General features: G+C 37.6%; 1 protein-coding gene across 27 annotated transcripts in view; it reads left to right on the forward strand.

Moving 5' to 3' along the window:
* TRDN (triadin) overlaps positions 1–9,112 on the forward strand; it is a 225,163-nt gene extending 216,051 nt beyond the window's left edge. For 26 of the 27 annotated variants that reach the window (XM_059467562.1, XM_059467539.1, XM_059467542.1 and 23 more), the window contains one exon: positions 6,664–9,112. In XM_059467562.1, the coding sequence (XP_059323545.1) occupies positions 6,664–8,159 (1,496 nt within the window). In that variant the 3' untranslated portion in view covers positions 8,160–9,112. Of the gene's footprint in view, positions 1–913; positions 3,598–6,663 lie in introns of those variants that run through there. The other variant, XM_059467563.1, reaches the window with a different exon arrangement.
* The last annotated feature ends 14,979 nt before the right edge of the window (positions 9,113–24,091 follow it).

The following is a 24,091-nucleotide window of genomic DNA, read 5'->3' on the forward strand; positions in this document are numbered from 1 at the left end:
TCCACCATTTAATGGGACTTGGAAGTCAACAAATAAAGCCTGCACTTCAGTTTATAATGCAGGGAGCCATAGAGTCCATCTCAGTTTAGAATTGTCACAAGGAACAATTTATTTTTATTTTTTTTAAATGGCATGAACAGCAGGAGAAAGAAAAAGTCATCAGAAAACCATCTGAATAAAAACTGACTTGTTTCCAATGCCAACATTCCTCCAGCCATTTTCCCAAACACCTAATCGATTAATACCTGTCTTTAAAAATCTTGCCAATGTTAATCTCACAGTGCAAAACTCAGCTTTTCAAGCAAATTATATCAATTCCATCTGTGCTCTTGAGAGCTTTTAAAACATGATGGAAAGTATGACCACATACATAGTACTCAAAAATTAAAAGGGAGAAAAAATCTGTGGCTGTGAAAGGACAGAAAATAGGTACAGTCATTTGTGATCCCTTTATTCACAATAAAAGATAATTCACCTGAAGTCTAATAAAATAGAAATTATTTATATACTAATTAAATATGAGTCTTTCTGGAACTCTTCAATGTATCTGAAAGTCACTGTGAAATATAAAAACCAGAAAATATATGTGTGAGTTTTGGGGCCTTACACTCAGCTATCCCAAAATGCAAGTATTCTGGGAAAAGGAGTAGTATAACTCTGAGAAAAATTATGTATTGAAATGTGAAATTGTCCATGATTTCTCATCTTGTGCTACAAGATGTCTCATTGAGATTTTTAGTTAAAATCTTGTTGATATGTGAAACCTGGCTTGTGATCACACTAGAGATTTGTGATGTTATAACTGACTTAATGGGAGTGAAATCATGCAGATGTTTTCAAAAGAACATGGAATAGACTCATGGCCCCAGTTTGGAAACCATAAACATTAATCATCTCTTCCTTGTTTTCCTAGCTCCTGTCCGCTACTTTCAATGTGTCTTCCTAAATGGACCTAATGGATTTGGGCTGCAATTTCCAATTAATTCCCCTTCAAACAAGGAAGAAAAGACTCACTCAAAGACTTCCAAGAGAAAGACAAGGAAACCGGGGCAGTAGAGAGACTGAGTCCTGTGATCACTGACATTTTGCACTTTATCTTTTCTGCTGAGGTCCACAGTAGCTACAGTGGTACTTGTCATTGCAGGAACGCGATCCACTTGCACGCATGTACCTGGAACTGTTTCCATGGGGCAGCGGCAGAACAAGCAGTAATGAACGGTGTTTAACAAAGATAGAAATGTAAAAGTGCCCAGTTTCTCATGGAAAGGCTGCAATGCTAACAAGGCATTGATGTGATTGTGTGTGTGAGCATGTGCGTGTGTTTTCATGCCTCTTTCGCTCTTGTTTTTCTTTACCTACATGCTCAGCATTGAAGTGAGTCTGTATTCCATTTAATCTTATCTAAGGAGTGAAAGGTTGAACGTAGCTCTTATATCAGCAAGATTGCAAGACTAGCTGCAATCCTAAACCATTTCTTCTTAATGTTCAATCAAATTGCTGACAGGAAAATGCCTCACTAAGTCATGAAAATGTGCTCTGTGACTGGTGCTATTTTTATGTCTCATTGACCAGTGTAGCCTGAAGCTCACTCTTATTCGGAGCAGCTCAATACACTATCAGTACGTTGACTCCACAAGTCATGTTAATGATGAATATTTCTATTCAATCTGAAACTTAAATGGACTGTTTGCCCTGCCTGTTGGTGAAATACAAGCTCTTCTCTTCCTAAGGCCCTAAGTGAGAAGAGAAAGTGAAACCAGATGGCAAAGGTTAGGAAAAACACTGCTTTACCAACATGGAGGTTCGGAGAAACAAATGAAGTAATTATAGTGTTTCCACTTTTCTTCCATGGCTAAATCAGATTGTTTTGCAGCAAAAGCCACGTAAATGGAGACAATACAACAGCCAACAAGTTGCTTTTAGCTTAAGCCAGATGAAAAGCTAGGATGTGAGATGACATTCATGAAACTAAAGCAACACAAATTTGCAGTAATTATGTGATTTTGATGCTGTCTCAGATCAGTGAACAAAAACAAAACCAAACCCAAACAAAGAATCAGAAAAAAAATGAAACTTAAACACATTGAATAATCTAGGTATCTCATTTTACTAGATTAAATGAAAGAACTTCCTCACAGCACACTACTGTAAGTGGCTTACAGTAGAATTGAAAGTAGATGTGCTTGTCCTCAACCTTCTTTTGTGCATTTATGAAGAAATGAAGAATTTGTTGCCCTAAAAAGGAGACAAGATGGCATTTGATCTATTTAAAGGCACATGAGTGAAAATTGGTATCTCACCAGTCTATGTCTGGCAATGTAAATAATGCCTTTTTGCAAGCTGCTATTTGTTTGCATTTCATTACTATATTTTTTTGCATTTAATCTGGGAAATATACAGCAGTGACCTTAGTTATGTAGTTGCCTGCTGAAGCAACATGATCCCCTTTGTGCAAACCCACTACTTGTTGAGTCTGAACACACCAAAAACTGTATATTATTTTTTTTATTTTTAGTATAGACTGAGATAGCATTGGCCTCCTCCCTCTTGCACTCTCCCTGCCCATCCATTTTACTTTATTCAAATAATTGACTCATGTGAGTTTTGGACAGCTGATTCTTTGACAGATTACTGCAATTCAGAAAGCTTTGCTGTTACACTGCTGGGTCCAGTTGGTATTTTCTGATTACTGGTCATGGCCTTACATGAACTGGATTCTTGGTCTTAATGTGCTCTGATATTGCACATGTCATGTGCTGCAAAACCTGTCATTGCAACAAGAAGTTTAAGCAGTGGTGACCAGAAAGAGGTAGGAGCAGGTCCTGCTCTGGAAGCAGCTATTCCCACTTAGAATCACACCATAAACATGAGTGTTCATGGTGAATGTCCCCACAGACCCTGAGAGATCTGGTCTGGAGGTAGCACTGCCAACAGAGAATTTTTGATGGTAGAATTATGATCTTCAATTTTCTTTTGGTATCTCTTTTTATATTTCCAGCAACTTCTTATTCCCAATTTGTGATTTTGTATATATTATGATGGGTGTTATTGCCCTAGGTTTTAACTGTGAAAGCTGTCTTAAAACTGAGTTTTTAACTTTCTGAAAAATCATTTAATTCAAGATTTTATCTAATGCAAATAATCAGGACAAAAAAATGTATACTATAAGCCTTTATTTTTGTCATCGTCTTTTGGAACTTTTTTTTCATTATAGTCATTATAGTTAGCCTTAATCCTTCCTTCCCATTTGAGATGGGAGATAACAAGAATTTGTTCTGGATCTCATTTCCATAATGCTTCAATTAGGAATGTTTCAGTGTTAGATATCTGAAAGCTTTGGAAATATAAACAGTAAATACAATCGCATAAGTGATGTAAAATCAGTAATTTAATTTTGTTTCCTCATCTATGTCATTGCCTAGAAAAACAGAAAAAAACAGATCCACTCTCAGAGGGGCAAGCGTTCTTCTCCTTAAATTCACCTGGAAACTTTAAAAATTTTCCTGGTTTGCATGGTTTTACTAAAATTAGCCTGAAATATTGCACAAACTTATGCTGTTTGTTATATATTTTGGAAAATAAAAAATATAAACCCTGCTTCATTGGCTGTGATATGTTGTTCTGTGAATTCAAAAGTGCAGGACAAGGGTTTACATATGCAAGCTTTAGAAACCTTCTGATTATAAAGATGCAATTAGGCTGGGAAACTTACTAATCCAGCATTGTATTTAGTCTTAATGGGCTTTTAGCAATACTTAGCCATCTTTATCACACACTTTATTGATTTCGCTCTGACATATGGAAAGCCAAATGGTTGCTGCAGTCATTCAAGGTTGGACTTCATCTACACTAAATAATTTATGCTCATCAAAGTGCTTATTTATGTATAATACAACTGTACAAAAAGTACAGACAAAGCTGTGATCTCCAATGACAAGTTTATAGTTCAGACAATTAGGAAAATGGCCACCAAGAAACTGAGAGCGCAAAAAATGGTGAGATCCCCAATTTCCACACCCCACAGGAACTATGGCTTGCCTGTATCAGCAATGGTTAAGGCAGATGATCTGGTGTGGGAAACAGACTACAGCCTGGAGGTGATACAGCTGCAGTTGCTCAGCTCTGCACTGGGCCTCAAGAGTCCTTTGCCCCACAGAGTTTGGTGAGCCATCCCATGTGAAGTGTGTCACTCAGCAGTTTGCCTGCACAATTCTCTCTGAGGTGCTAAAATCCTGATAAAGTCTACAGGAGTGGTGAATTTCCAGCAAGACCAGTGAGATAAGTTTTGGTCACAGATCACTGCTGCCTGACCCGTTCACTCTTGCTGGTGCAGTCCCCAGACCCCACCACAGCCCTCAGTCCCTGTTCAGTTTCACACTTCTACCTATGTCACAGCTGGAGTCCAGTTTTGTCCATTTTAAAAACTTCCAGCAAAACGGAGCTTTTCTCAGTGGCTTGTTTCTAACGCAGCAGTGAGTGAGGGGGTGCTCAGAAAGTCTGGGTAAGAAGACTTAGGTCTTCTTTAGTGATTATCTGTGCTGGAGTACAGCACTGCAGGTGCCCAGGTGCTGGTGGGGGCTGCAGGGTGACCTCTGTGAGGAGCAGCCCTGGAACACAGCCCTGGAACCTTGGAGCCATCTGGAACACAGCCCGTTCCAGATGGCTCCAAGACACCCAGCTCAGGGCACAGCTGAGCCCTGCTGCCATGATGGTGATGCCCCAGGGAAAGCATTTGTAAGGAAGGTTTGGAAATGCCACAGAGAAAGAGGGGAGGAACAAAAAGAGTGAGAAGCAGAAGGTGGAGCACCAAGACCAGAAGATGAGGAGGAAGAGGAGCTGCTCCACACCAGGGCAGAGATCCTCTACAGTCTGTGAAACATCCATGCCAGAGCAGGCTGAGAACCTGAGAAGGACAAAACAGTGAAGGGGAACCACCATGGGCCAGCCATTACTGGTGTGAAGGAGTGACTTTAGGCTTGAGAAAAGGAGGAAAGATGTTAATTTAATGTTTGCCTTTCTGTTTCCCACTATCCAAATCATGAAACCGTACATTTTCATGAGCTTATTTTCCCTGAATCTTCTTTGTTCACAACAGTAATTAGTAAACAATCTGCCAGTCCTTAGCTTGACCCATGATCTTCCTCATTCTTGTTCTTCCTATTTTCTCTTCCTGAGGGCAGGAGTGAGCAGCTGGGTGGAGATTTGGCTGTTAACCAAGGCTGACCCACCACAGCTGGTTGTTACACAGATCCTATACATGTTCTACTAAAAATCAACAAAATGCTATTTGTCCCACGCTTGGGGTCACCATTTAGAACACAAGACAGAATATATGTGAATTGTACATTGCCACAAAAATTTATCCCACCAATCCCCAACTCTAGAACTTCACAGCTAGATTTTTTTTATACACAACAACTGACTGCTTATTGTAGTCTTGTTTAGATGCCAAATTTTCCATGATAAAAACTCTAGGACAGCATAATAGAAGTTCAGTAAGCACAGTTTTAGATACCTTTATCTGCTAAGACACAGTGACTCAGGAGAGCAGCTGAAGCACTTTTCCCTTTCCTATCTTAAAACTTTTCTTCCACCTCTCAGTATAGTAAGAAATGAGAGACTTGCCCCCTTAGGAAGAATTCTGGTCATTTAAGCTGCTTTGAACTTAAGACAGTCAGCATCTGACTTCCCTCAGTTACATGCCATTGGTAGCACTTCTTTGCAGGGATTGAAGATTTGGAAGCCAATAAAAAATTTGAAAGTATTACATGAATAGTAGTGTCAAAATTGAAGATGTGAGGGGCTGGTAATTGACAAAATAAAAGGAAATTAAAAATGCTTTATGAGGGTTTCTAGGCAGGAACCACATATAAAAGTAGTATTTGCTAAATATTCATCTTAAAGGATATTTCTGCCACCTTTTAGTTCTCCAGAAAGAAGAAATACAAAGGAAATTGAAAATATGAAACATGTATTATTTATACACCTGAAAGATCACTAGATCTCTAGCTTGTATACTATCCCTTTATCCTGAATGAAGTTCTCCAGAAATTCCCAATTAGCCAAATACATAAGGAGTCATATTATTCACCTGTAAGCAAAACTGAGTATACCTCCCAATGCTGAATTCTTAGTCATTTGATTAAACAATGAAATAACATTTTTTGGGCTTTCTCTTGGTTTATGGATTTTTGTGTACACATGTCATTTGTGATACATACTCCACACAACCATTTGTTCTGAAGTCCTCACATCTCAAGGACTGGGTTAGTTATTGTTGTAAATACTTATACTGAAGCAGAGTTTTCTTCAGTTTTCAGTTTTGTCTTTTATTATGATAGATATTAGTAAAAATTTTAGAATACATTTTATTTTGCCTGGTCCAAAAACCTAGCAATTCGTTCAGTAATGCTTCCTTTGGGAAAAGTACTGTAAAAATTGCACTTTCCAGATACCACTTTTATTACACAGCTCTTTTACCAATACTCACTAGATAAAATCTTTTTACAACTTTGAGCCTTTTTCTTTGGCTGAATTGCTTATTCTCAAAGGGAAAAATATGTTCTTGCTCAAATTGTGGCCCTTGTGTTCCCTTTGGCTTGATTCTTGCTCTGTATTAAGAATAAACTAAGTTGTTCCATTTTTCTTCTCCACCCATTGCAGGAAAAGACCGAGTTCAAACCCGTTTAAGGAACCTGAAGGTGTACAAGTCCATGGGACCTGACAAGATACTACCATGGGTACTGAAAGAACTGGCTGAGGAAGCGGCTATGCCACTATCCAACATATTTGAGAAGTCATGGCAATCTGGTGGAGTTCCCACTGACTTGAAAAAGGGAAACATAATGCCCATTTTTAAAAAGGGAGATCAGGAAGAACCAGGGAATGACAGGTCAGTCAGTCTCCCCCCAGTGTCTGGCAAGATCATGGAGAAGCTCCTCTTGGAAACTCTGCTAAGGCACAAGGAAAATAATGAGATGACTGGTGACAGCCAATATGGCATGACTAAAGTCGAATCATGCCTGACAAATTTCTTGGCCTCCTATGATAGGGTTACAGCAGTGGTGGATGAGGGAAGGGCAACAGGCATCATCTCCCTGGACTTGAACAAGGGCACTGTCCCACATGACATCTATGTCTCTAAAATGGAGAGACGTGGATCTGATGAGTGGGCCACTGGGTGGATAAAGAATTGGCTGGATGATCATGCTCAAAGTGCTGAAGTCAGTGGTGCAATGTCCAAATGGAAAGCAGTGCCAAGGGGTGTTCCCCAGGGGTCAGTGTTTGGACTGGTGCTTTTTAACATCTTTATTGCTGACATGGAAAGTGGGTTTCAGTGCACCCTCAGTGAGTTCACTGATGACTCTGATGACACCCAGATGTGCGATGCGGTCAACACGCTGGAGGGAAGGAATAACACCCAGAAGGACCTTGTCAGGTTTGAGAGGTGGGCCCAGGTCATTCTGATGAAGTTCAACAATGCCAAGTGTGAGGTCCTGCACCTGGTTTGGCGCAGTCCCAAAAACAGCTTTAGGCTGGGCAGAGAATGGAAAGAGACTAGGGCTGGGGAGACAGACCTAGGGCTGCCGGTACATGAAAATCTTGACATGACTCAGCAGTGTGTGCTAGAAGTGAAAAAAGCTGTCTGCATCCTGGGCTGCATCAAAAGCAGCGTGGCCAGCACATCGAAGGAGGTGATTCTGTCCCTGTACTCTGCTCTAGTGAGACCTCAGCTGGAGTACTGTGTTCAGGACTGGGAACCCGAGCACAAGAAAGATGTAGACATGTTGGAGCAAGTCCAGGAGGGAGTCATTAAGTTGAGCCCAGGGCTGGAGCACATCTCCTATGAAGACAGGCTGAGAGAGATGGGGCAGTTTAGCCTGGAGAAGAGAAGGCTTCGGGGATACCTAATAGCAGTCTTCCAGTACCTACAGGGAGCCTGCAAGAGAGCTAAAGAGGGGCTTGTCACAACAGCATGTAGTGACAGAGAGAATGGCTTTAAGCTGAAGGATGTTGGGTTTAGTTTAGATATTAGAGAGAAAGTTTTTACCGTGAGGGTGGTGAGGCTCTGGAACAGGCTGCCCAGAGAGGTTGTGGACTCTCCATCCCTGGAGGTGTTCAAGGCCAGGCTGGGCAGGACTTTGAGATACCTGGTCTAGTGGAAGGTGTCCCTGCCCATGGAAGGAGGGTTGGAACTAGATTATCTTTAAGGTCCCTTCCAACCCTAACCATTTTATCATTCTGCAATTCTAAAAGATACTCTGCCAACAGGTAAACTTCAGATTTGATTTTACCTGAAATGTTCTATTAATTTTCTTTCAGAATGCTGAATGGTAATAAGCATGCCCATGTCTTAAGCCTTTGGGGTTTGTCCCAGTCACCAACAAAATTGTATTAGATAGTATGGCTGGTGGCTGAATCTGGAAACGGCTGTATTTGGGCAGTAGCAGAGGTAATAAGAAGTTTCTTCCTGTTCAGTGTGATATTTGCTTTCATAATTCTATTTTTTTTTTCATTTTTTGTGCTAAATTTTGCTCAGAAATTAATTTGTTTTCCCATTAATCCCACATTAAGCTCCAGTTAGAAGAAAAAGCAATCTTTTTTGATACTGAATCACCAAACTGAAAAATTTTAATTATGGTAAAGGGTAACAGAAGCATTTAATTCACCTGCTTTTTTAATTCTAAAGAGAGGTACTAGAAAATGGAGGTCTTCTTGGTTTTGAACCTGCCAAAGAAATGGGAAAATAAAGCTGCTACCTATCAATACTCCAGGCATACTTTCCGGCTGAATGACAAAGATATAAATGCACATTTATTGTGCTACCCAGCTCCTGTGGAGTTTCTTTTCCTTCAGAAAAGAAACAATGAAAAGGAGAAGTCCTGAGTACCATGTTGTTAAATTAGGGCTTAGAAGAAGCATTTCAGTGAAGAAAAGGCAACTTGATGAAGACAACTTGATGAGAACCTTCCCTGCCCCTCTCTAATCTGCCTCTTCCTGTCAAAGTCATACAGCCAGCCTTCCCCAAAACAGCTGAGCCTCCTTTGCTTTGATGTGAATATGTATAAGTCTGCCTTGAAAAAATCTGAATAAATCACTACTGCTTGATGGCTTTTTTTGAGTGTGAAAGTCAATACAGTGTTCTGATGTCTTACACATAGATGTGATTACATAGATATACTAGCATACCTACATTTCAACTTAAATGATGACATGTTCTCTTAAAATTAGTAAACTAGAACAAGGAGTTGGAGTGATGAGTCAAATAGCATTAAGAGTTCTTTTAAATTCACAAAAATGTAAACAATGTCAAAGGTAAAAACTAAAATACCCGTTTTCTAAGATTTTAAACCCCTTACTGTTTAAATCATACAAATCATCCCACTTTTTAGTTTATTGTCAAGAGAGTTTTTTCCTATTAATGCCTTGCCAAGTGATTTATCATCTCTGGGCAGATGTAATAGCAGTTAATAGATTCCTATAGATTATAGGGACATTTGGATCCAGCTCGAAATTCACTTTTTTTTCAACTGATTGATCATTTAGCTAATTATTTTGGAATCTTCCCCAAAGACTAGAAGAGAAAATTAAAGTACCAAAGCATTTTGTCATGTATTTATTTTCAAAACAAAAGCTGAAAAGGCATTTTAAAAATTAGTACCAGTAACAGTGGGTTTATTAAATGCTAAATGTCATGAAAATGAAACATCTGGGTGCTTCAGCTTCCAGAAAATATAGTCAGCAGCATGACTCTAATTTGCTCAAAAGTTAATGATCTAAAGGAGAAAATAGTTTAGCATTTTCAGCTGATAGGAATTTTGTTGATGTCCTACAGTTTCAGTGGATTTCAATTAGTGAAAATGACAAGTTAATGAAATCAAGGGCAAGAATACTTCAGAATTAATCCAGGTATGGGAGAAAAATTCACATATTCATGGGGATATTTTACAGATTTATCTGTTTGTGGGCAGCTGTGTCATGGACAGGAGTGATTGGCAGACTACAGTGAAAAGGATTTCTGCAACATAGTTGATAAATTCCCTAAAAATAAATATCACAGAAATAGAGCAGCTAACAAGTTTGGGTATGATCCCATTTGACAGCTATCACCCTTCATATTGAGACCTCTGCTATGAAGGGGTCTTTTATCACATGCAATCATTGTCATTCTTTTTCTTCCAAAAATATGTAATTCTCTGCTTTTATTCAGATAAATACATATGTTAGAGTGTTAAAGTCATTCTCTAACACTTTTTCTCTAATACTGGTATACTGTATAAATAATGTCATCAGCTAATATGCAAAGAACTCAGTTGTAGGATGGAACTGAGGACTTTAGGCTTGTAATGGAACTCTCAGTTTAAGGAAGTTCTGGTATAAACATTTAGATCAGACCCTTCTTTTTTTTTGTTCATATAAATGTCTTAACCAAAACTTTTACATGACTGAAAATTATTCAAATTAAATTGTTTGATACTTTTAATGAGATCAAACGAAGACCTTTTCCAATCATTTTACACACTTTAAATGTTGTTTTTAAAAGATAGCAAACAATAATTAAATCCAGAAATACACGACAGAGGTGCTATTTTCTGAGATGCCAGCCATGAATGATTTTCACACTGTGTCTGACTTCTTACCTGTTGACGGCTCAAACAGGTATCACTTGAAAAATCCATTTAGTGGAGCTACACCCTAACTAGCTACCAGCACTTTGACAGTCATTGCAAAAAAAGCAGACAACTGGTGAGAAGAAATGTCTGTGAGTGTGGATGCAGCACAGCGCCTGGACTCCTATGGATGTGCCCTTGCAGAGACCTAAGCAAACCCTTCAGCACACATTTGTAAATCCCTGGAATTTAGAGCTGAAATACGCCCTTACATTTTAACCTGTGACCTTTTATATGGAGTATAATAACTCAAGCTCAAATATAGTGCAGCTCTTTAAAATCTGTTCCAGCCAAACTAAAGAAATTTTTGTAGATTAAGCACTCTCTTTTTCCCATGCTGTCTGTAATTATAAGAGGTTTCAGTCTTCAGTGATGGAGACCTGTCTCTTCTTCCCACAAACACAACTAGAGTCACTTTAGTAATGGTTTATGTTACTGTTCTCCCATCAACATTGATGAATCGATGCCAATTTACTGTTAGATGTGACTCTTGAAATTTGATGAAGGCTCACAGATCTGAATAAATCACTTCAATGTAGTGCATTGATGAATCTATGCTAATTATTATTGTATTTCATTTTGAAAATCAGATTTTTCCTACTGGGAAAATCTTCAAGAGACACAGATTCAAATAAACCCCATCACTGTTATTCTCCAGGAGATGAAAAAGTGGAAAAGCTGTAAATAGTTTTAATTTTGGAGTACTGAGATGTTTAGCTAGGATAACAACTTAGATCATATTAAATATGCACATATTTGTACATTAAAAATTAAGGTTTGTATATTAAAATTAACCAACTTAAATTATTTAAAAGTTTGAAAACTGACTTTTTCTTAATAGAAAGCTTCCAAAATAGCCAAACTAGGCACTGGTTTATGAAACCAATTTTAAACTTATGAAAAAAATGCCCAAAGAAAAACTACTGAGTGGAAATTCGCACACATTAGTGAGAGATTAAGGACACAAATGTGAGTGCTAGTGGAATTTCTCTTTCCTGAGAAAGTCCTTCTTCCACTGCTTTCCTCCCCCTCTCTCTGAGAGATCAGGTCTGCAAGTAGTTCTTCACCCCAGGAGGAAATGAGAAGCAGGAGAACAATGAAAGCAGATAAGAGCAAAGTCAAGGCACAAGGGACAGGATGCTCTGGGTGATTTGGAGGTAATTGAAACCAAGAAACCATAAAGTCACTGCAACAAAGTTAGACTTTACTACTCTCAAGCATTTTCTGTTCCTCTCTGGGGCAGTAGCATTCAATTTTTCAAGTATTTCTGAGGGGCTATCTTTGGATGTCAAGTGCTGATTTTCAAAACAGGAATTCAAGCCATTTCCTTTGCAAACCACAAGCAGGTTGTGTCTGCTTTTGTTTAATTTTTTTTCTTATTGTAATAGCTTTGATGGATATCAATCCCTGATCAAATCAACTGGCCTAGCCAGCATAAATCTGCAAGCTCTGCAGCTGAATCTGCTGACCCTCTAAAAAATTAGCATTCTCTTCCTTCCTTCTCTGTTTTCTGGCAAGCACCCAAATACACCAAGATTTCTGTCATCAGTAGATGGACAAACATCACCCTAAATTTTGACTGTTAGTTCCTCTGGGGAAAAAAATGCCTCAGTGCAGTGTGATCCCAGTGCTCTTTGGAGAACTGATGACCATGCATGGGATAGTAGACTATGGAGGCTTGCATCTGTGATGTGCTGCAGTTTGGCTCTTCATGGGCACTGAACTGCTGTCACCTCACAGGCAAGTAACCAGCTCACCCACTAGATATGGCCTCAAAGAATTTATGGAGATGAGTTTCATCATGTGTGTGAGGACTGAGAATTATTTGCTTCATGAATCTGTCAGAGCCCAGCCCAAACAGGACACCCAAGCAGGGTGCTCCTGAACTCCTCTGGTCTGGTTCCTCTGTTTATTGTTATATTGGTAACCATCATTTGCAACATATTTGCATGGATTTTGGCACACATCTCAAAACCATATAATTAAAAAAAAAATATATATATATTTATTATTAATTATATACTATGATAATTAAAAAATCATCTTATCTTTAGCTATCAGGACTCCAATGTATAATATTGTGTTAATTCTTAATCTGAAAACTGACAAAAACAAAACAGTAACAGCTAAACTCATCTAATATTAAAACTTAGAAATATGTGGGATTACACAAAAAAATGTAATGAATTCTATTTTCTAACTCAACTTCAATGGGAAATAATTTCTGTTGTACTCTCATTGGTACCAGAAAGGAAAGCAGAAGGCCCCAGGTCTCATCATTGGGTCTGACAGAAAACTATCTCCTCACCAAAATTAATGAATTTTGCTCTTTTAATCTGTCCAAAGGTTTCTTCATATGTTTAATTTCTTTTATATTGGAAAAAAAGATTATGGAACTGTTCTTTCTTTGTCAAAGAACAAAAATACTACTGTTGGACAATTTTGCTCAGAAATGGCTTATAGAGTTTTGTTCAGACATGCCATAATCGTTTACAGGTGATGGAAAAGTAAAAGGCAGCTGTGAGGAGCAAATTCTCACAGCCTGTTTCTGTAAACAACAAAAGTTCTCAGGCATGTTTATGTAAACAGCAGAAGTTCTCAGGTTGTTTTTAATAACAAGTAAATATCTTATCCTTGGATAAGTTTTGGGAAAGCAAAAGTTGACAAACATGGAGGCCTTGAGAACCGTTCATATCAGGGTGAGAACACAAATCTTGGATTCAATAACAAACCACAGGTATTGAAAACAAAAGGAGGGGTTGGTGTGTAATCTGTGACCTATGATGAGCTCGGATTTTGTAATATGTATAAGCTTGATTAACACCACTATAAAAGTGTGTGAGTGAGATCAATAAACTGGAGTTCGATGCTGATCAACAAAGATGGGTCGTCTCCCTTCACTTCAATATACTACTATCCCATGAGATGAGTATCTAAGCTCAGGAAGAGAAGTGCAGAGCGTGATATTACACCAGAAAAACTTTTCCTGTTCCCACAGCTCCTGCCTCAGCTTTCCACAAGATTCTATGAAGCATTTGTCCCATTGCCTGCATCTTCCAGTCACTCATGACAGAACAGAAACTAACTCAGTCTTTTTAACTGCTACATGTTCTTGCAAACAGCAACCCTGGGCTTAATAATTCTGCCTTTATGTTGCAAAAAAAGTATAACCTCATATAACAATACTAGGAATTCTCTATGTGAAACAAACATTCATATCTAATAATATTTTTTCCTGCAGAGTAGGCTCCAAGTCTTTTCATCTGAATGGTGTATTACTTCCAGAAATGTGATTGTGGCTGCTGAATAAAATTCTGATGCGTGAGGACAAAAAGAAGAAAATGCACACACTCCTCTCACTGCAGAAATAAAAATGGGATTAGATTCCCTGCCTAGCTCCAACTGTCAAGACAAAAAATAGAAATACTTCAGGGTTTTGGTTAAATGTCAGATACCCCTGTCTAGTTGTACAAACAGTTAATAAGTGGGACAATTTTAGACCCCACAGAATTTTCATAACTTTTAGGTTTGGTAAACGTGTCAAGAGAGACACTGTAATAGCTGATCCTGCCTAGCAACAAGGATGATCACTTCATAGCCCCATTCTAGCCCTAAGTGTTATGGTTGAATTAGTATATATCCTTACTCTTTTCCTTGCTGTAGCAAGGAATACCTGAAGTGACAAGAAATTATATGCACCTTTAAATTTAACCAGCTTCTAAAGCAGCATTTGAGGATTGAAACTATTGCATTCTGACAGTCAACACTACGGCATATTTTCAGATATTTTTGAAAGCAGTGGGATGCATTAAGCTTCTTTCTGATAAGTCAGATCTCACTTAAAAACTTCGCAAATCCCACTGGCACAACTGCTCTTTCAGGAATGTTGAGCAGCACCAACATAAAGAAATGAAATCCTGTTGTTGAAGATTCCTGCAAATGGACAAACTTCTGCATCTGGAGCTGCTTTAATTTGTAAAGGAATGAAAAAAAAAATCCATGTGTATTATATATTTCTGTTACTTTAGTCTTTATGAGAATAAATCTATAAAACAAACTGTGAGCAGGCTCTGAGGCTGTATTTCTGATTTCCCAATGGGTCACAGTGAAGATATGTGACTATATAGAAGAAAAGCTAAATCTCAGAGTGAATACAAAACTTTATCACTCAAAAGGCACTGAATGTGATTTGTCTCACTTTATCTCTGTTTTGTCAGGTGTCCAGTCTAAGGCATTTAATGATAAGTCTGGTCAATTTAAGAGACTGGTAACTGCTGATGAGTTCACCTAATCTAAAATAAAAATCTGAGGGGTGGGATGAATCACCCATGAGAGAAACAAATCTTTCTTCACTTGCTGTTAAGAGTAGATCTCAATAGCTTTCACAAGACTAAAGCCATGTGAGACTCACCTATGATTCTGTGATGCAGTGTGACTAGAAGTAAAGCTAGAAATGGACTTGGTTTTAGTATATGGCAATAATCTTGATGTACAAAAAGTGCAATATCGTGTATTTATGTCTGATTTTAGATGTCTAAACGAAAGTATTAATATCAGATTTGGTACATTAGTGTAATTTCTCTTCTCACTCCCTCTACCCTTTTAATTCCATGCCACCTAGTGAACTGAGATTCCACTACAGTTTCTAATTGTATTTTTCTTCTCATCAAGTGAAGAGTCTTTGATGTTTTATGACACCTTCTAGTACAGTACAGCTGCCTCGTACATCAGCATGGTTGATTCAGTTATGGCCCAACAGAAAGGACCTTCAGGTCTACCATGTACATGATTGTCTTGTGCTTCCTACATCTTTAATGAAAGTGAACATACTTTACCCCTACCTATGATAGCACATAGAGTGCCAACACTGTATTTTTTTTCTAAATCTATTTTTAGACAAAACTGTGCCATGCCCACTGTAGAACAGATCTCCAATTCTTCTCTTCAGCTTGCAAAAAAAAAAAAAAAAAAAGCCTACTTCTTCAGATATATCATATTGAGATAGACAAAGAGGGATCAAGAGCATGGACAAGTTATGAGGAAGGCAAGTCTGAAAACTGGACCTCAGAAGACATATCACCTTTTTTTGTTATAAAGGGAGACAATTGTTTGACCATCCTTCAATATCCTGATAAAACAGAAGCACTTAAATTAATACTGAATGTGTAGAGAACAAAGAAATAATATATTTCTCTATATACAACATGCTATGAAGATAATTATTCTAGTTGTTGAACCATAAAGAAGGACCTAGATACATGAAAACTGCTCTAAGAAAAACTTAGGGCTATAAATGGTATACTCATTAGATACCTTTCTTTTTGATCTGATATTTTCACACACCTACAAGTTTATTTCTGACAAAGTGTAAAACAGTCAAAACATTTTGATGTTTCATGCTTACTGTGCAACAATCAAGCTCCAGCACACAGAAGACCCTTATAGGACCCAAGGTCACACATACTGCCACAGTTTTACCATAGCCAGCAACCAAGCCCCATGAATCCAGTCACTCACTCCCTCACCAGCAGCATCAGGGAGGGAGCCAGAAGTGTAAAAGCTGGGAAACTCTTGGGATGAGATGAAACAGCTCAATAGGGAAAGCAAAAGCTGCCCATACAATCAAAGCAAAACAAGGAATTACTTCACTGCTTCCCCCCACTTTATATATTAAGCATGATGTCTGAAATATTTCTTCGATCAGTTGGAGTCATCTGTCCTGTGTTTCCTCCCAATCTTCCACGTATCCCTAACTTCCCTTTCCACTGCGTCAGTATGAAAACTAGAAAAAGCCTTGGCCCCGTGTGAGCCCTAGTTAGCAAAACCAAAAACATTTCTACATTATCAACCCTGTGTCCAGCACAAATCCAAAACACAGCCTCATACCAACCACTGTGAAAAAAGTTAATTCTACCCCAGCCAAAACCAACACACATACTCACAGCATGTTTAAGTTTTAATAAATAACACACACACAAAAAAAAACCAAATAAAAAAAACTCTGGATTTTTTAATTATTGTACTGAGTAAGGCATTATACCTCTCAATTTTGCTATACTGTTGACATTGTTATCAATGTTTCTTAAGCATGTTTGGAATATGTCTGAAGGAATCAGCTTCCTCTAAAAAACAGATTTAGCTGTCAGGTCACATTATATTTATACACAAACTCTAAATGGGTCTATGGAATTGAATAACCATCCCAACACAAGATACTGCAATGTGACAGCATGAATTCATGGACACCATATCCCCACAGTTTTGCCTGTAACTAAATATACTCTTGAATTATTTTTTAACAAGCTATCCAAATATACGGTTTTATCAGATGAAATCACCTTTCTATTATAAAAGATTTTTATATCAGAAATACTGTGTATGAATAACAGCCTTCTAAACATTTCAGAAGAAAAAGCAGTAAAAAAAGAAGGTTGTAAACCCACTGATGAAGAGAAAATAGGAAAATAAAATTGAAAAGTTTTATCTTTGTCTTAATTTACAGGTTTTTCCTCATCCTTTTCAATATTTTTCACACTTTGTAGATAAACTTGGATTTTTACTAAGATTCCATGTGTTGGCAATTTTTGTCTTACAAAAAATATCATAATGAAAATGCAGTCAAAACTATATGATTCAGTTATTCATCATAAATGCATTTGTGGTTGCAATGTTTTTTTGCACACACCTTTTTTGAGTGATTAAGATATAATAAAGATATAGGGTAATACTGTTAAAGGATTTCTATTACTAATTATTTTTATTGCCTGAATTTGTTAATTAAAGGAGTGAAAACTTCACTAAAATGAAAAATTGCAACTAAAATGAAATTAGCAATACTTCATTAATAAATCAAAATAAACTTCATTTGGCATGTTTGTGCTGTAGATAAGGAAGAGTTCCAATGAAACAGCAATTATTAATAAAAAGCAGGCAAGTGACACATAATTTATGAATGCTCTGTCTGCTTCATTTAGCATTTGATAAAAGACTCTATTATGCAAAATTTTATGTGTAGATACCAATATGCTTATTCATTTTTGTGATAACACATATAGCCATGCTAAAATTCTTCATAAATACTTCACATATGGAGTGCATTCAGAGAACCATGTACGTGAAGGGTTAATAGTGAACCACATTGCAAGTTACTGAATTGCAGCACCACTGAAAGGGGTGACATCACATACAAGTGCTTCTATCACTGGGTGAAGTTCAGGGCTTAAATTTCTCATCATCTTGTCCCTAAAATTTGGCTTTCTCTTGTTTCTTTTCTTTATGTATGTTTTAATAAAGAGCTAGTCAGTGAGTCAAAGGACATGTCCAAATTTATAATTGCTCTGAGTGCAACAGACAAAAAAGACAAAAAAAAAAAAATTAATTTAAATAATTAAATTGAAATTACTTTTTTCCTTTTTCTGTGATGGGGAAATTAAAGTCCTATCTAGCCAACAGGAGCATTTTAACCACCACATATTCTCCTTCCAACATGGCATCTATGATGAGATGTGTCTTTATTTCTATATTATTAAAATATGTGGGCTTTCATCTCACACCAACTGGACTAACTCCTACATTCTAACTTCTTCTTCAGTCTCTTAGCTATTTAACAGATTGAAGTAACCTCCATTCACTTTCCATGCCACCATGATCACACTGAATGCCTCTTCAGATGTCCCTAGTGAATTCTTGCACCAAATACATCATATTTCATGCAATGCCTTTTTTCAAATTTGGAATAATTTATTTCCCATAGATAACCTTCTTATGTGTCTTTTTTTTTTTTTTCTACTATTACATAAATAAGGAGTATTATTTTACAAAGGTTGTTCTCTGGAGTTAATTGACATCTATTGTGCAATTTCTGTTCAGCCTTCTGACAGTACTGAAAGCCACATACATGTAAATGATTTAAACAGTATAAATGGGATGAACTCTCAGATCACAGCACTTATCCATTACAGTTATTAGTGTTTGCATATAATTAGAATCACATATTGTAATGCTGTAAGAGTGGCCTGGTCAGTCAAGAGAGGTAAGTGGTGAGACCTGTTTGTTTCCCTGGCAATTGCAAATACTCTCCAGATATGAAGTTAGGATGAACCCACAGGAAAGATGATGCATGAAAAAGGGGAAAAAAGCATCACATAACGTCATGAAATTACTGAAAGCAAAGGAGTTGCTTGGCAGAATTCATTTTGCATACTTGTTAGCTTACAGCTGTATTGAAGTCTATGAGCAAGCTAGGTGAATGAGAGGATTTGGATCCTGGAAGTACATTTAGAAATAGCTTGGGTAACTCTGCAGTGCACTGCATTGCATTAGCTACACCAGAAGGGTCAACTAGATTGAGAGATATAACCTGGAAAGGGAAGTCAGAAGGATTTCAATTCTCCAGTCTACTCCATGAAAAATTAACAATCTAAATGAAAAAGTCACACAGTACACACCAAAGATGGGTAAAGTAAGCACAGTCTCTTCTAGGGTAATAAAACAGCACATCAGTTAACCAGACTAGAAACTTTTCCCACCCAAATAGAAAATTATACATATTTTTGCTTTGCTTTGACCAGTGGCAGAAGATGCCTAGGAAATAGTAAGACTAGAATAGATGTATAATAATATTTTCCTTGGAAAATCAAAAACATCAGAAATAACTTTCCTGAACTGAGGCTCTCTTTCTAATTAGTAATCTTAAACAAATTCTGCTTTCATTAGTTTAACCAATTTTTAAACTCTGTAAAATACTAACATCCAAAACATTTAGGAGTGAATGGGCTCCACTGTTTAGTAGCATGCTGTGAGAGGAATCATAGCCTTTATTTTGTCTTCACCTGCCACTTGCTAGGTTTATTTGCTTGACCTCATTTGTGCACTAGAAGGTATTGAACAGTTATTTCCTACTTTTGTTCTTTATGATACTCCCGATTTCATGGCTTTTTCTTGAATCTCAAATCATACAATATTTTACAACTTGAAGAGCCCAAGCCTACACTGTCATTCATCAGAAAAGAAATATTAAAACTGGACTATCTTTATTTGTGCCACTTTATAGAGGAATGAAATAAAGCAAAAGTGCACTAAACATTCACATCTTTTCCTGATATAATTTTTTTATCTTCAAAGTTTGGCAAGAAATGAATGTGTTAATTTCCACTTGTACTTGCGCAAACAATCTAAAACGCAGATTTCCTGTGAGGGTACTCTTGCTTAAGTGTTTATTTTAGAACAGGTGTCTGAGCTCTGAAGATCTGCAGTTCCCAAGAAAATGGAAGATCTCTTTGGTAGTGGCTTTTCAATAAAACTCTGGGGCACTTTATATCAGGGGTTTAGAATGCAAGGTTAATGTGCTGCAGACTGTTGACTCCAGTGAACATATGCAGTGCTGCTTGACTCTTAAAAAGCATGTACTTTGTTACCAGGTCTAGTAATAAACACTACAAATAAGGTCTGTGCTGAAATAATTCAGAATTAAACATCTGGTTCCCTTTTAGAAGCTCTTTCCATAGAGACAGCTTCTGTGCAAAAATCTGGCTGTGCCCAAGTGGCTTAATTTTAATATGGCCATTAAACTGAAATAGAGTAGCCTTTTGCATATGTCAGGCCTGGAAGCCTCAGTAAATGCTTGAGTACTTCTAATACAGAGATTGCAAACATACAGATTGACAACATCCAACTATTCTGCAATGGAGACGCACAACCCTCTACCAAATTGGAGAACCACAGGAGATCTAGATAAATATTTGTATCTATCTAGCAGATTAATGTACTGAATTAATGGCTGTGAAAATAAAAAGTATAGTATGAATTAATGAGATATGAGGACTAAGAGCACAGCAGAACAGCAGAACCCAATAAAACAATTCATCTCCTGACAAAAATAATCCATCATCAGACATCTGTTGAGAACTTAACCATTCATTTTCCACACCATGATATTCAGAGAACTTGTTATTGCCACATGACTAAATTTTATAATGAAACAGCTGTAGAGATCAAGGGAATAGCAATGGGGGATAACAGGACTCGGTGCTAGAAGCTGATTTCAAGCCAGACCTGTCTGCTACTGGCTGAGCATTATTTCCACATGACAGTGCAGACAGCTGAGACAGCAATTGCTTTCTCAATTCACTTCCTGAAGAAAAAAGCCAGCATTACATAAGCCAGTCACTGCTGGCCATTCTTGATTTGATCATCAGTACTTTTTAAACTTTTTGTGCATAAATTCCATCTCTCCTTTCAGTGAATGAAATAAGGATTGCCTTGTCACACTTGCCTTCCTGAGTATGACAATGCCAGATATTCAGGTCTCCACATGCATCCACATACACACACACATTACCTGTACTCACCATCTCCCTTTGCATCATCTCTGGTGGGCAGATGGTCTGTACAAAGAACACCAGGTGAGGATTGCAGGGGGACTGTCTGAATGCTCACATAATAAGCACATTCCAGAGATGGGATAGCTGAGTAAGCCCTTCGCACGTACTTCTGTGATTAAAAAATCTTTATGCATAGCCAAATTCTCAGCTTCCAGAGGAAAGCCTACAAATATTTATAATTGCTCCATTCTTGAGCACATGGGGTTTACAGTTCAACATCTACCATGCTTTACAGGGCAGGCACTACGTCAGACCCTTCAGTTTGGCCCTGGAATGTGTACTGACATGATAAAGGCTGATTTAAATCAAAAGTCACATATTTGGACTAGCAGCAATCTGCTAATATTAAGTGCATGCTGACTCTATAGAAGTTCACCTCCCCCCAGTGTTCAAAGCTTATTGGATCTTTGAGCTTGTCAAGGACAATTTCTGACTCATCAGAGTGTATCCTCATTTCTCCCAGGGTTATTTATTAGCAAAATACTTCCATCTAGAGGGCACATTTGGATGAATATAGTTGTATTCACCATTGGCCATTCTGTGCACTGACCTTTGCTGAAGTTTTGTTGTCTGTCACCCATTATATTGCAAGCAATTATGACTAAAGCAAATGTGGTGATCCTTGACACAATTGATTTGTCTTAATTAGGTGCTTGTAAGTGATACATCCAATGACCACACAAATACCAAAGTGAAGCTAACAGTAATATTTCAATTCCTGGTACTACAGATGTACACTAAGCCAAATGCACTAAGCCAAAATCCAGTATCCTCTGTAAGACAGATAACACTGACATGCTATCAGGAAAAGAATGTTCATTTGTATGAGAAAAGCACCTTTTCAGCAGGCTCCAAGGTGAAATGACTTTAGATTTTGATTCATCTTGATGCTCCCAGAGGGAAGTGTCTTCAGGTTTAGCGCTGTGAAGGCAGAGCTAAGTCCATCTTCTGTTGGGAAATCCCAGTGCAAAGATCCCAAATGTTTAAGAGCCTGTCAATGTTCAGCTGTGCTCATTCATATCAGATAGTTTTGTTGACTCTCCCTTAGAATCTGGTTCATAATTAATGTTAGAATCAGCTGCCTAATGAGAATTGTATCATAGAACCAGAGATTTCATAAAGAAGAAAAAGACTGATCATCTGAACATATACTGTGTATGTAATGTGTTGGACTAACAGCTTTCATCAAGATCTATATATCTCAATAAACTGCTCATGAGATGCTATTAGGAAATCCCTGACAAAATCTGAAGTGAGATCCTGAGTCATCATTTTTTTCTCATATGGCTCTGGCACAGGAACACTTGGGCTCCTTTCTATCAAGAACACAACAGCTTCACCCTCTCTCCATTAGAGAACAGGTATATTAAGAAGTGGTCCGACAGCTGTACCACTTTTCTCCTTGATATATTCTGGTGTATCAACAACTAAGTTACCACACTACAATGATTGCCTCCCACCAGATACATCCTGAGTGGGGTATATCTATTCCATCCATGTACAAATATTTAATGTAGTCAGTGAAGATAGAAACTGATTCTGATTGCTCTGAATCACCTTCTCAAAGTGCTCATCACTCCCCATGGACTAGAGAGGTAGCTAGGCAAATTTAGCTACCTATATGAAGTTCCTTACTTATTCCCAAAGAATAATAAATACAAGGTCTGCAAATAAGGGTCTGAAATGTGATTCTTGTGGTTTGTGAAACTGAACTAGATGAATGAAGAATCACTGTCAAAACATTCAAAAGTCTAAGCCAGTCCTTTCAAAAGTAATGCCAATGATTCATCAGTGTGATTATTTACATGCTTTTTGGAACTTCCTAGGTCTTGCATTGACATTTGATGTATGATATACACTGTGCAATTAATTCACTCATTCCAGTACCACTCTTCTCCATTCTTAAATGTATCTGTAGTAGATTTTTTTATTTCTTAAAAGGGCCCACCATTCTCCACCATCTCCGAGATTCTTTCCAAAACACTTTTGTCATCAGACTTTCTTTTTCACTAGTTCAGCAACACATTAATGGAGTTAATTCTCTCTATATAAAATTTTCATTAGACATCTTTGCCAAAACTGGCCTTGCACATTGCCCTATTACTTTAAATAGACTCACCTGGAGTCATGTTCTTCAGAAGATTATTAACATTTTTTTTAAACTGTGTGCTTCTCTAAAATATGGAAAGAAAGCATCATTACACATAAGAGCAAAGGAATAGAAAGGCAAAGGTATTTTTTAGAGATCATAATGGAGAGCAGCATTATTAATGCAGAATGAACAGATTAAATAAAGGAGACAAAAACTAGTGTTGCTCTGCAGTAGCTGAATAAATGTAACCCCCATTTTCTTCCATGACAGTAGTTCCCTTCCATAGTCTTGTAATTTTCCCTGTCTCAGATGTCTGCCAAACCTTTATAGCCTGCTCCCACAATGTCATGAGCCCTTCAGCCCTACTCCATGGCACACTGCATTTTTCCACCAAATTAAGAGGAGCTCAAGACACTCCCTGTTGAAGATGTTCTGAAGAGCACCACCACCTGGATGGCTTAGTGCAGCTCCCATCTCCACATGTTTTTGCACCAAGACAAGCACCATCTCTTCTACTTACAGACTACTTCATGCGACATTTGCTGGAAGAAAGTCAATCTCAGAATTAACTCCTCTGAAAAACTTTGTTGAAATTGGCCTAACCATTCACAACTGCATAAAGAAAACAGTCATGAGCAGTCATAAAGTCTGATCAATGACCTTTAAGAAACTGATCTCAAAAAAGTGCTCATACAACTCTGCTTTATGGAAGGCTTTCTAGTACTTAAGCTCTGTCTATAAAAATCACAGATTTGTGGTTTAGTAATATTTCTGCACCAAACTGGGAATTTTTGAAGACATAATATATTGCTATTACCTCATTGTTTTCACATTGCTATCTACTACAACATGTACACTAAGCCAAATGCACAAATGTATAGCTCTCTTTGGATGATAATATTTTTTTTAAAAAGGTAATGAAATACCAGGTAAAATTCAGGAATTTG

Source organism: Ammospiza nelsoni, chromosome 3 (genome assembly GCF_027579445.1).
Source record: "Ammospiza nelsoni isolate bAmmNel1 chromosome 3, bAmmNel1.pri, whole genome shotgun sequence".
NCBI classification, from domain to species: domain Eukaryota; kingdom Metazoa; phylum Chordata; class Aves; order Passeriformes; family Passerellidae; genus Ammospiza; species Ammospiza nelsoni.